Source organism: Vigna radiata, chromosome 11 (genome assembly GCF_000741045.1).
Source record: "Vigna radiata var. radiata cultivar VC1973A chromosome 11, Vradiata_ver6, whole genome shotgun sequence".
NCBI lineage: Eukaryota > Viridiplantae > Streptophyta > Magnoliopsida > Fabales > Fabaceae > Vigna > Vigna radiata.
This window is the reverse complement of record NC_028361.1, coordinates 5278251-5289399: the sequence shown is the minus strand read 5'-3', so window position 1 is coordinate 5289399 and position 11149 is coordinate 5278251. Positions and strand designations below refer to the sequence as shown.

Sequence of the window (11149 nt, the reverse complement as noted above, 5' to 3'; positions counted from 1 at the left end):
ATAAATGTTCCTTTTCTCTGCAAAAATGCAATTTATTGTTGGATATTTTTTTTTTTTGTAAAACAGAAAGCCCATGGGCTGGCCCTGACCCACAGGGTTTTGGGACTTTTTAACCTTGGAGGCTTTTTTAATAAGGGACACTTTTGGTCCTGTGGGCTTTTTTGGCCCCAACCCACATGGGCTAGGGCCAGGGCCTATAATAGGACCTCTTTGACAGGTCTACTTGTTACCTTGAACAGAACAGAACAGGTACACATGGTACACATGCCTGACAACATTCTGAATTAACAAATAAAAAGTCACCTTTTACTAAAAGCATTCAGATTGAGCAAAGATAAGAAAACTAAATGAGTTTAACATATTCTTCTTCTTCTTCTTGGAATGAATTACTGATAGTTTCTTTTGCAGTCAAACAAATTAATACAATCGATAAAGGTGAAATATATGGACACTCTTGGACATAGGAATATATATATATATATATATATATATATATATATTTCCTTCAAACAAAACATCGTATAAAGTGATCAAATTTGAGAATTCGTCTTAATTATTACTTGAGATTGATGTTTAAGGATTAAACATATTTCAAATTTGATGTACCACAAAATCTGTTCAATTAACAGATAGCTGTAGTATGGTGGGAACTTTTTAACAGAGTGATAACTGCCCGGCAAAAAGAGGAAGCCTTGTTTATACTTCTGGAAACTAAGTTAAAAAATGTTAGGCAGCTTCAATAGCATATTTTATTATTTCCCAATTTTCACCATTCAAATTATTATTCTCACAGTTCAACACTGTAATTTTTAAATTTTTGTATTACATGTGTACCAAAGTTCTAGTATTGTTTTGTAAAATGACATTATTTTATCACGACTTCTATAAAAACAATATTTTTTATTAACACATAATGATAAATGTGTACAAATAAAAAAGCAAGATCGATTGATATACGAGTAAATATTTAAAACTGATCTTTAAATATGATAAAAAAAATTCATTAATTTTTTTATGTAGTGATTGAAAAATTCATTTCTTATTTAGTATTAAACATAAAAAAAGTTCTAGATATAATATTAATGTATAAGAAGATAGAGTTATTTCATTTATTAAAATGATCATTTGGTCTTTTATTTTTACTCGTGTAAAATTTCAATTAATTTATATTTATAACCCTTTACCTTTATAAAATAAGCGCCATGAGTTATCATCTTTTTATTATAATTTTTCGTCTTCATTGTTCTATATTTTAAGAAGTATTCTTATATTGCTATTCTCTCCAGTGTTTAATTTATATTTTAGTTTTCAAAATATTAATTACTTTCAAACCTTTCATTTTACAAATCCTGTCATCCTAAAACCAAATATGCCGAATTTCTTAGACGATACTTATCATAATTTTATTTTATGTTTGTTTTTAATTTTAAACGATAAATTATATAAATAAAAATATTACTTAACAGAATATAATTTCCCTTTTTCCTCTTTGTGTCAAATTATGAGAGTCGTGAATCATATATACAAAAAACTAACTTAAAATTAATTTTCAAAAATGAAGTTACTAAAATGATTAATTCAATTGTTAATTTCTAACTTCAATTTAAATTAATTTTTTATGTTGTAAGAAACTCAAGTAAAATAGTATTTTTTAAAAATAAATACGATGGAGAAAAAAGAAATGAAATTTAGTAGTAAAAAAAGTCTCATTCTATTCTACATATAATAGGTTCCATTTCCACGGCCATGGATTTAGTAACATGCACAAAAGGCTATTATTTCAGAACACCGTCAGATTTCTTCCAACACCACCCTGTTACTTCGGAAATTATTTTCCGGATTTTTTTTTTAAAGCTTCTTTATGGGCCGGATGAGAAATTTGATTGGGTGTAAGCAGCAATGGCGGGAGTTACTCCCTGTACCTCCCCAATTCCAACCCCCACCCCCCCAATTTTTTTGGATTTTTTTTAAATACAAAATTAATCTTTATGTTTTTTTTATTTTTACCGTTTTACACCTATTTATTAAAGTTAACCTACTCTTTTACGGTCTGCCTCAGTCAAAACACACATACTCAAATTCCTCTCCTTCGTATTCCCACCCCCACCCCCACCAAAGCTTTTGAAACGCTCCTCCTCCAAACGCTCTCTGCAACTCTCACTCTCCCATTTATACGTTAAAAATATATTTAAAAATAATACATCAAAACATATAAGTTCCATTATTAAAATATCTGAAAATTAATATAAAAAGTAAACTAATAAAACAAATCTTAAAAATGGAATGGGGGGGTGGGGGTTAGAATTGGGGAGGTACAGGGAGTAACCCCCAGCAATGGCCTGCACAGAACTAGGTAGAAAGCCATTAAAAGAGCCCAATATATAGTAAGATTGGGCCACTTATCAAAAAGTACATCACTACGCTGGTCCACTAAATCTGAGATAGGTTGACAATTACTTCCTGTACCTCGTCAAATTTTTATTCCATCCCATGAAAAGGTTTCTGAAAAATATTTTCCCCACAACAGAGAATGGTAGGGTGCAGGAAGAAAATGATAAGATGTAGGAAGAAGCTGATGACAGAGAGGTTTTGTCACTGACCTTGGAGACATCCACTACAACAGGGAATTTTAATCATCAAATCATTTTTATAAATACCAACTACAATATTTACAATAAACTTTTTGTATGTTTTAAATTTGATATCAGACAATCTTAAAGAAGGAATTATTTGTGTATTTGTCATACATTATTCAAGCTTTTAAGATATAATACAGTTATTCAGGTTATATGCATAAATAGCAAGCATAGGAGTGTAGAAATTAGGACAGAAGAGGAAAAGAAAATGACTGGACGATTGTTTCAAAGTAGAGAGACTTCCATGATCATGTTTTTCCATTATCCTCATTAGGTTAATTAATTAATAGCAAATTACAAATAAGACTTTAAGATAAAGCTAAAATTTTTACTCATATTTTATACATTACTCATTTACAAATTAGATAATTAATTAAATGTTGAGATGTGCATGGAATTAGCAACGTTTTATGTAAGGGGGAAAACGAAAGAAGAAGAAAAAAAAAAGCAATATTGGGAGATGGGAAGGGTTAATAGTTAATATATTACTCCAATGGATAAGGTTGCAGAGAAAGGAAGATAGGGTAAAAATGGAAATTATTATATGTTAATGGATACTTTCGAATTCCAAAGCATAGTGAAAGAAACACACTTAGCTACCTAGCTAGGAACAATATACATTGGATCATTCACAAATTATCTACAAAATTCTAAACTCCTATTTGTTTACATATACAGATTAATCCATTCCAAGGCGTTCATGCAGTGAGTCTCGGGCCCGTAAAACACATCATCATCATACCCATCAACTCCGAACACCCCGAAGAATGGTGGGTCCACCGCTTCCATGGATTGCGATTGTGAAGAACTAGAGCTGTTACTGGGAACTCTATCACCACTCTCCAACAGCCTCTGAATCTCCTTCTCCGCCTCAGAAAGTTGATCTTTCAGCTTCAATACCTGAACCACAGATGTCATACTCTGTTACGGGAATATATATATATATATATAGACACATGAAAGGTATTGATATCAGGCTAATGCCATTTCACGTGGGAACACATGGTACGTGTCTTCTTCGTAAGTGGGCCTCCATCGGAGCCCAACACCAGTTATCCTAATAATACTGTACGGAGTGCCCTTTGTTGTCTACTAAGGTGGCAGTTTGCTGTTCCTTTTGTTAGTGGCTTTTCCTCTTTTGTTTTTTATTTTTTATTTATTTTTTCACATGGCCGAGAACTCAAGTGTCACTTAGGTTTCTTCGAGCCCAGAGCTCATATGCGCACGTTCATATGGTGGGTCTTAGTTTCCGCTTTCCTCTCTTTTGTTTTTTTCTTATCCTTACTTTGCCCTGAAGAACCGGTTGCATGCCAAGACTTCTACATCTCTTTCAACATTTTCGAAAAAATTAAACTACTCCGACAAAATTCCTAAACAAATAAATAAAGAGACGACTTACAGAGTTAAAGAAAGAATATGGGAATAAAAAATTTTCTAGATGTAACGTGGTGACATGTAACCCGAAATTGACGTTTCTGTTTCCAGAACAGAAAATGACACTCTATCGGTTGGTTGAGTGTAAACTGTGCAGTGCTTCTGTACAAAGTATTGATTGGTTGAAAACAAAGAAATTTCAATTTCAGACTCTCTAGGCAGCGTACTACCTCCACTTCTGCTTTCAGTTTCCACAATATTAGGCCATAAAGTCATACTCTCAGTACAGTTTTTTTTTTTTTTTTCCGAAAAAGTTTCCTAAGCACAAGAACGAATATGGGCCAATGAAATGGCCCTCTCTTGTTAATTGTGTACGATTTCTTCTTTTTAATATACCAAACTCTAGCCTGAAGTTACTGAAAGATATTGAATTTTAGTTTAGTATTAAATAAGAGAGATGGAAAAAAAAAGAGGTATACCTCGGTTTCCAATCGACATTTCTCGAGCAAGTTGGCTTCGTGGGATTTTTTAAGGTTTGAGTACTCTTCTTCTAGTTTTTTGTTCTTCCAGCGAGCTCTTCTGTTTTGAAACCACACTGCAACTTGTCGAGGGTCCAGACCGAGCTCCAATGCGAGCCTGTCTTTCCTCTCAGACTCAAGTTTATGCTCATTTCCAAAGTTCTGCTCAAGTAGATTAACTTGCTCGGCACTAAGCTTCCTCTTCCTGTTGGCTTCGGAGGCACCGTTCTCTCCTCCTTTGTTCTTCTTACTACGACGGCGTTTTGGCTTCTTACTCTCACCTGAAAAACAATGACAGACACCATAAGTTAAAAGTAAGGTCTATGAAGTAACCGAGAACAACGTTTGGGCATGGATCGTAACCTTGTTGAGCAATTATTTGAGTGTATGGTGCATCGGCGGGGTATAACTGAGGGATGAACATCATGTTGTCTTGGAAAGGTCGATGATTCATTGTTGTACGGTGTGTTATGTTGTTCCTAGCAAATTAGCTCGATCGCTCTCCACTGGTTTTGATCTCAAAACCAGTGTATTTGATGTTATTTTCTTCTCCTTAAAAAGAGGATATGTTTTTAGAGAGACAACATAGGCCTTACGCATATTTATAGCTAGATGATGCCTGTCCACTTACTTTGTGTTCAAGGATGTTGAATAATGCATTCTACCAAAATGCCCCAACTTCTGCACATATTCGCAATCCACTGCCATTCTGTTTTTACAGTTTATTATTTAATACTTGTCACCACTCAAACCACACCAGCAAATAAAATACGCACGGACGCATCACAATAGACCATAGGGAAATTATACGTACGACGCATATAATAAGTGGTTTTCATTGTGTATTTACGAATATTTCGTACCAAAAGTTTTAAATTATATATATATATATATTAATTTTCTCTACGAATTTAATTGTTAAATAACTTTGTACTCTTATGCTGTAGTAAATATTTTGTTAATCAAAAAATATTTTAAACTTTTTATTATATACTTATAGACACACCAAGGATAATACGAAGACACACCATTTAAAAAAGCTACACTTTCCTCCTTTATTTGAGTAATTCATCCATAAAGTTGAATTTAAAACCTTAGTTTGTATTGAAATATAAACTCATCTATTAATGTGTTTTTTACATAATTATGGAACTTACTTTTTTTTTTCATTTAAATTTGGAAATATTTTTTACGAAATATCGTGGATATATGTATTTCTTGACCCACATGTAAAATGATTCTTTGAAAACAGTAAGTATCATTTATCAATCCACTCCTATAGAGTAAAATGATCTTAATAACAGTAAATTATTGTATTTGTAAAGAAAAAAAAATATAGAAAGAGAGAGTGGAATTATTAAGAAATGGAAAGTGAGGGTTAAGGAAGGAAGGAAGATGCATAATTAGGTGGATAAAGAAAGGGATTGTGGAGTGTATGCAAAAAGGTAGAATGGTTTTGTAAAGCTTGTGTTTGTGTATAAAGGGTAGTTGTTTGGAGTTTCCAGAATAAGAGATTTACAAAGAAGAGAAGGTCAAAAAAATGATAATGGTGTGTGTGTGTGAAAAAGAAGAGAAGAGATGGGCACCAACCAACCTAACAACCCTTTTGGAATAAAGAAAGAGTGATGGATTGTGATCCCAAAGCTGACCACCTGGACCTTAATAAACAATTAAGAGAAGTTAATCTCTGGATTTGGACATTTAAGCCTAATACTAATTAACCTCTCTCTAACTTTCTTCTTAAGCCCATATGCGTGGCTCGAGATCACTCACCACTACCAATTAAACAACTTCTTCTCACTCTGTCTCCCATCCCATGCGTCATTCTCTACGTACTCATTCCTTCTCTCAACCAAAAACACCTTTATCATGCAATTAAACTTGAAAAAGGAATTAGGATGTTTTTAATGATTGATCGTGAACTGTGATTAATTTTAAAAAGTTTAACACGAAAAAACTGAGTTTGAAAGAGAATTAAGGTGATGATAACGACAAAATCGACAAAGATAATGATGGATGACAATACAAAGAAAAGGATTCCCATTTACTATATATGCGTCCTAAAGTTGATGTACTTTTGTTCTCAAACTCATCTCCACAAAGTCATTACAGACAATGTATCAATCAAGTATATAGCAACATTATATCAGTTCCCACTCAACAATGCAACAACAAAGTGGATAGTTAATGTTATTTACCTTTAATATGTTGCAACGGGAGAACCAAGTTGCTGGAGAAGTCACTGCTGTCGATTTCCTAAAGACAGAAATAGCGGATAAAATGGGATGAAAAATACACAATCGAATATACGATAATAACGACTTAATGGTCTATCATGTTACTAATATTATATTCTATCACAACTTAACTTATCATTAGAAAATTAACATTGAATATAATCACAGCATTAACATTCACCTATAAAATTTCATAATCAACATTAATCTCGTACCATTAATGTCTAAACAAGATATAATATAAGACTAGTACGTATGTTTTTCCCCCAACAATATAGCACTGTAAACCACATACCATACTTATCATGATTCGCAAATTAAGGTCACACTAAAAGCTTATCACGAGTACATGTTTTATACGAACATCACTTTAACAAATTACCTAACCTCAACTTTTACATAAGTTTGAACACTCTTTCATTATATATGTTTTTTCCGCCGATATAAAGCAAAAAAACTCCCTTTAACATATATAACAGTACCACCATTAGCCGCTTCATACATTTCCACCACAATATCATATATGAGCAAACACGAATTAAAGAAAGGTCGCTAATTATCTGTGATCTCTTGTTGGTTAGGAGGTGACATCAAATTGTCCAAGTTCTTTTCACTACCAGGAATGTGCCATATTTGATTATTGTTTCGTTTGCAGATTATGTTTGTCGATAGTAATTATTTTTCTATGCCTTTGTATTAAGTAAAGAAAGAAAAAATAAAAGCTGGATTACCAACTGTGAATGGGAGTTTGAATTTTATTATTAAATGTGCTATAAATAATTTTAAAAGCATTGAGATACTGTAGCGCAACACCACCAAACACCACCACTTTATAGATATCTGACTTTTCCTACTTTGATTTTTTTTTTTTTTTTTTTTAACTTTTCGTAATTTTTGCCGTAGTAGCCCTGGGGTGTACAAAATCGGAGCGCGACGTGGCATCAATCTAGTCAACGTTTGGGAGAATATTCAGATTCAATGCTGGACAAGAAATAAAGCGTGTCCCCTTTGTAATCCTTCAAAAAGGTTTCTCTATCCTAACATGTCGTGATGGTTGAAGTAGCACAAAAGTATAGACGGTGGGATCAGTGAATTCGCCAGAATAAAGAAAATTGGAAAAAGTTAAAATTTTCCTATCTCTTTCTCTCTCTCTGGAATGCAATGCAATGATCCAAACTAGCTCATCTTTCAGGGGTTCCTATGGAGACAAAGGTTGTTGCAGTTCCAGACCTTTTCCTTTATCATCACTGTACAACCTAATCCTCACCATTCATTCCACACCTTTCAGTGTCGTACCAAATTGCATGGCCTCCTATCGTGTCATTTTTTAACGATCCACAGTTTTCCTTTAACAAAACTCAACCTGAATTCGAATAACTTTGCTTTTTTCTCTTTTTGCTATAATTAATCCACCGTTATATTTCATCTCTGCTCCATCATAATTTAACTACAATTATTCTTCAACTGTTGAAATCAGAAAATGACCAGAGGTAAACTTTATGTGCTGTCGTGACTTCTTTGGTAAACTTAAATAAGAGTAATAGGAGAAATTTAGAGTAATTCTTAGCAGTAAAGATGATGGAGTTTATTAAATTGTAACAGGGGGATCGTATATATGTTTAAGACTACAAGATTATTAATTTTATTTTTAAAATAGACGAGTTATATATAATTATATTTTGGTAATACTTATATTTATTATATTTGGTTGAAGGGTTAAAATTAAGAGTCTATAAAGTGGAGGTATGATAAGTGTGAAAAATATATGTTTTTATACTTATTATTAATTTAAATTTGTATTTATTCATTCATGTGTTTTTCTTTTATTTATTTGTGATTATACAGAAGTATGATGTTATTTAAACGTTTTTTTATTGGAAAGTATATTTGAATAGAATATAAGAAAGCAACCAAATGAAACGATTTTATTTTATGGTCATTCTTAACATCATATTTTAAATACAAAGTATACGTTGAATTAATTAAAGAATTAATAATTTAATTGATATAGTTAGAACTTATTTTAAGAAATTAAATCAAGTTACATGTAAATACTTGAATGTAAAATATATATTGTTTAGAATGTTATTATAATCCAATTCTAATGAAACTTTCATTTAAATTTATAATTTAAATTTTTTACTTTTGTTATTTTCATGTAAATTTTCAAATAGAAAATCGATTGCTATCATAATTAAATTGATGATAATAAACTAATTCAATTTGATAATATGACTCAAATTTTCTTGAAAAACAACATTTTTACTTAATTTATTATTTGAACGATTTTGGTAGTGAATCACTTTGTTTGAAAATAGTAAGATGATTATTTGAATGAAAAACAGAAACATTTAAGTTTATGGAAAATTTTGGTAAGTAAACTTAAATAAAAGTAATTGAGAAAATTTAAAAAATAAAAATACTCCTCAATTACGAAGCTTATTAAATTATAATAGTTGAATATAGTTATCTTTAAAACTGGAAGATTATCAATTTTATTTTTGTAGTACTTTAGTAGCAATATATTAATTTATATTTTGATAACAATTATATTTATTATTTGGTAGTAGTTGAGTAGCTATATATTAATTTATATTTTTATAATAATTATATTTATTACGTGGACCAAAAGTAAAGATTTATCTAAAAAGAAAAACAAACTTGTTGTAAACATATATGAAAAGATGTAAAGTAAAAATAAGTCTATTGGTAACAATTTCAAAAATCTCGCATGCCGCAATTCTGTTCAATTTTTTTTCTCCCATGAATGAATATAATATCATCGTGCCACAAAGTTATTGATTTGTGTATATTTTGGAATTTGGTATAAATAGATGCATTCTACTTATCATTTTAAAACAACAACAATATAAAGCTTTTCTAATATAATAATAACATAATATCAAACAATTATAGTTTATAAAGATTAAGTTAATTTATCAATGTTTGCATAAAATATATTTTATTTCTCTAAATTTGTTTCCATTTTTTTGACTGTCTCGTTTTGTCCAATTTAGGAATACTGAAATTTAAATTTAAAGTGTATTCTTTAACATATATATTTAAAAAAAATTAGATTTACGAAGATTAAGAATCTGTTTTGTAAAAGAAGAAGAGCACTAAAATGGATAAAACTTAGCCTCTAATATACTGAGATGGTATAAGATAGAATAGTGTTTGCGTGGCAGGCTTTACGTTTTGGACGGTTATCCCATCGTGGGAAGTAAATAGCCTTGGTTCGGTAGACTAGGAATTCAAAATGTTGTCTGAACGACATCATGCAAAACAACACATGACATGTTTCACTAATTTAGCCGTACATTATGATACAAGAAAAAGGAAAAAGAAATAAACAAATACGAGAAAATATAAAAATAGCGTGATGCTAAATGGTATTTGAAGTGGTGTGATTCTCGAATACTTTCAAGAAGTTCTTATTGTATCTTGAGAGACTTGTGTAACACACCGCGGATAAGTATTCAAGGACAGTGAATTTACACGCCTCAGGAAGTTGCGATTTGAGATTTGTAAGCATTTTTCCAACAGTAAAGATCTATTTTAAAAACGAGAAACTAAATTGATATTTGTTAACGAAACTAAAGACAAAATTGACTATTAAATTATTTTTAATCAAATATATATCGATTTCAGAGAATTGGAAGAAAAGTAAACCATGGAGACTGAGAACAGGTGAGGAGAAGACGGTCGTACAATAGACATAAGAGAAAAAAGAAAGAAAAGAAAATAGTTTCGTCCTGATGTGATGATGAAAGAAAAGATGATAAAAAAGAAGTGAGCTGAGTTGTGAGGCGTTAATTGGTTAAGAAGGTGAAGTTGAGTAGTACAGAAAGTTGAAGCAGAGGCACGGGGAGAGAGTTGAGACGAAAAAGACAGATTGGGCATACCAAGGAGACGCACATGGGGGCAACTCAAGCACCTTAACGCGTGTCACTACCCCTTAACCACTTTACTGGGACCACGCATTCCATTCCCTCTCCATTCATCAAATGCAACACACACTCTTGTTCATTCAATAAAAATTTCCAATAAAAATAAATAAATATATTTAAGCTAATAATAATAATTTGGTTGGTTATAGTCCCTGTCAGTGCAATCCTCTTCACCGGATCCAATCACCGTTTCGTTATTTCCCTAGAGCGACTGTAGCCGTCACGCTTGACATCGCCTACACTCAACATCCATTCCAGATTTACATATTTTTACGTCCGTTTGTGATGGATAAATGTGATTGGGTGGTGGTTAGAACTTAGTAGGGAAAAGTTACCTAATATGGTGAAAGTGTCTCCCCTACAAAGGGTGCTTGTCAAAACGAGAGAGAGAGAGAGAGGGTGGATTCAATGAACCATGACCGGAAAGCTAGAAA

General features: G+C 31.7%; 1 protein-coding gene across 1 annotated transcript; it reads right to left on the bottom strand.

The window, feature by feature from the left end:
* Positions 1–3097: 3097 nt before the first annotated feature.
* On the bottom strand, positions 3098–5086 carry LOC106777399 (homeobox-leucine zipper protein ATHB-40). The gene is made up of 3 exons (XM_014664981.2): positions 4892–5086; positions 4490–4809; positions 3098–3536 (listed from the first exon to the last, which is right to left on the bottom strand). Exons 1-3 carry the CDS (start codon positions 4980–4982, stop codon positions 3303–3305), a joined length of 645 nt encoding a protein of 214 aa, XP_014520467.1. The 5' UTR covers positions 4983–5086; the 3' UTR covers positions 3098–3302.
* Positions 5087–11149: the final 6063 nt, after the last annotated feature.

What these genes read in the sequence shown, in the direction of transcription:
- LOC106777399 (XM_014664981.2), bottom strand. Translation starts at nt 4,982, where the DNA reads ATGAATCATCGACCTTTCCAAGACAACATGATGTTCATCCCTCAGTTA. An exon ending in TCAAATAATTGCTCAACAAG is followed by an intron (nt 4,810 to 4,891) that starts GTTACGATCCAT and finishes ATTGTTTTTCAG; the next exon opens with GTGAGAGTAAGAAGCCAAAA. An exon ending in AATGTCGATTGGAAACCGAG is followed by an intron (nt 3,537 to 4,489) that starts GTATACCTCTTT and finishes TCTGTGGTTCAG; the next exon opens with GTATTGAAGCTGAAAGATCA.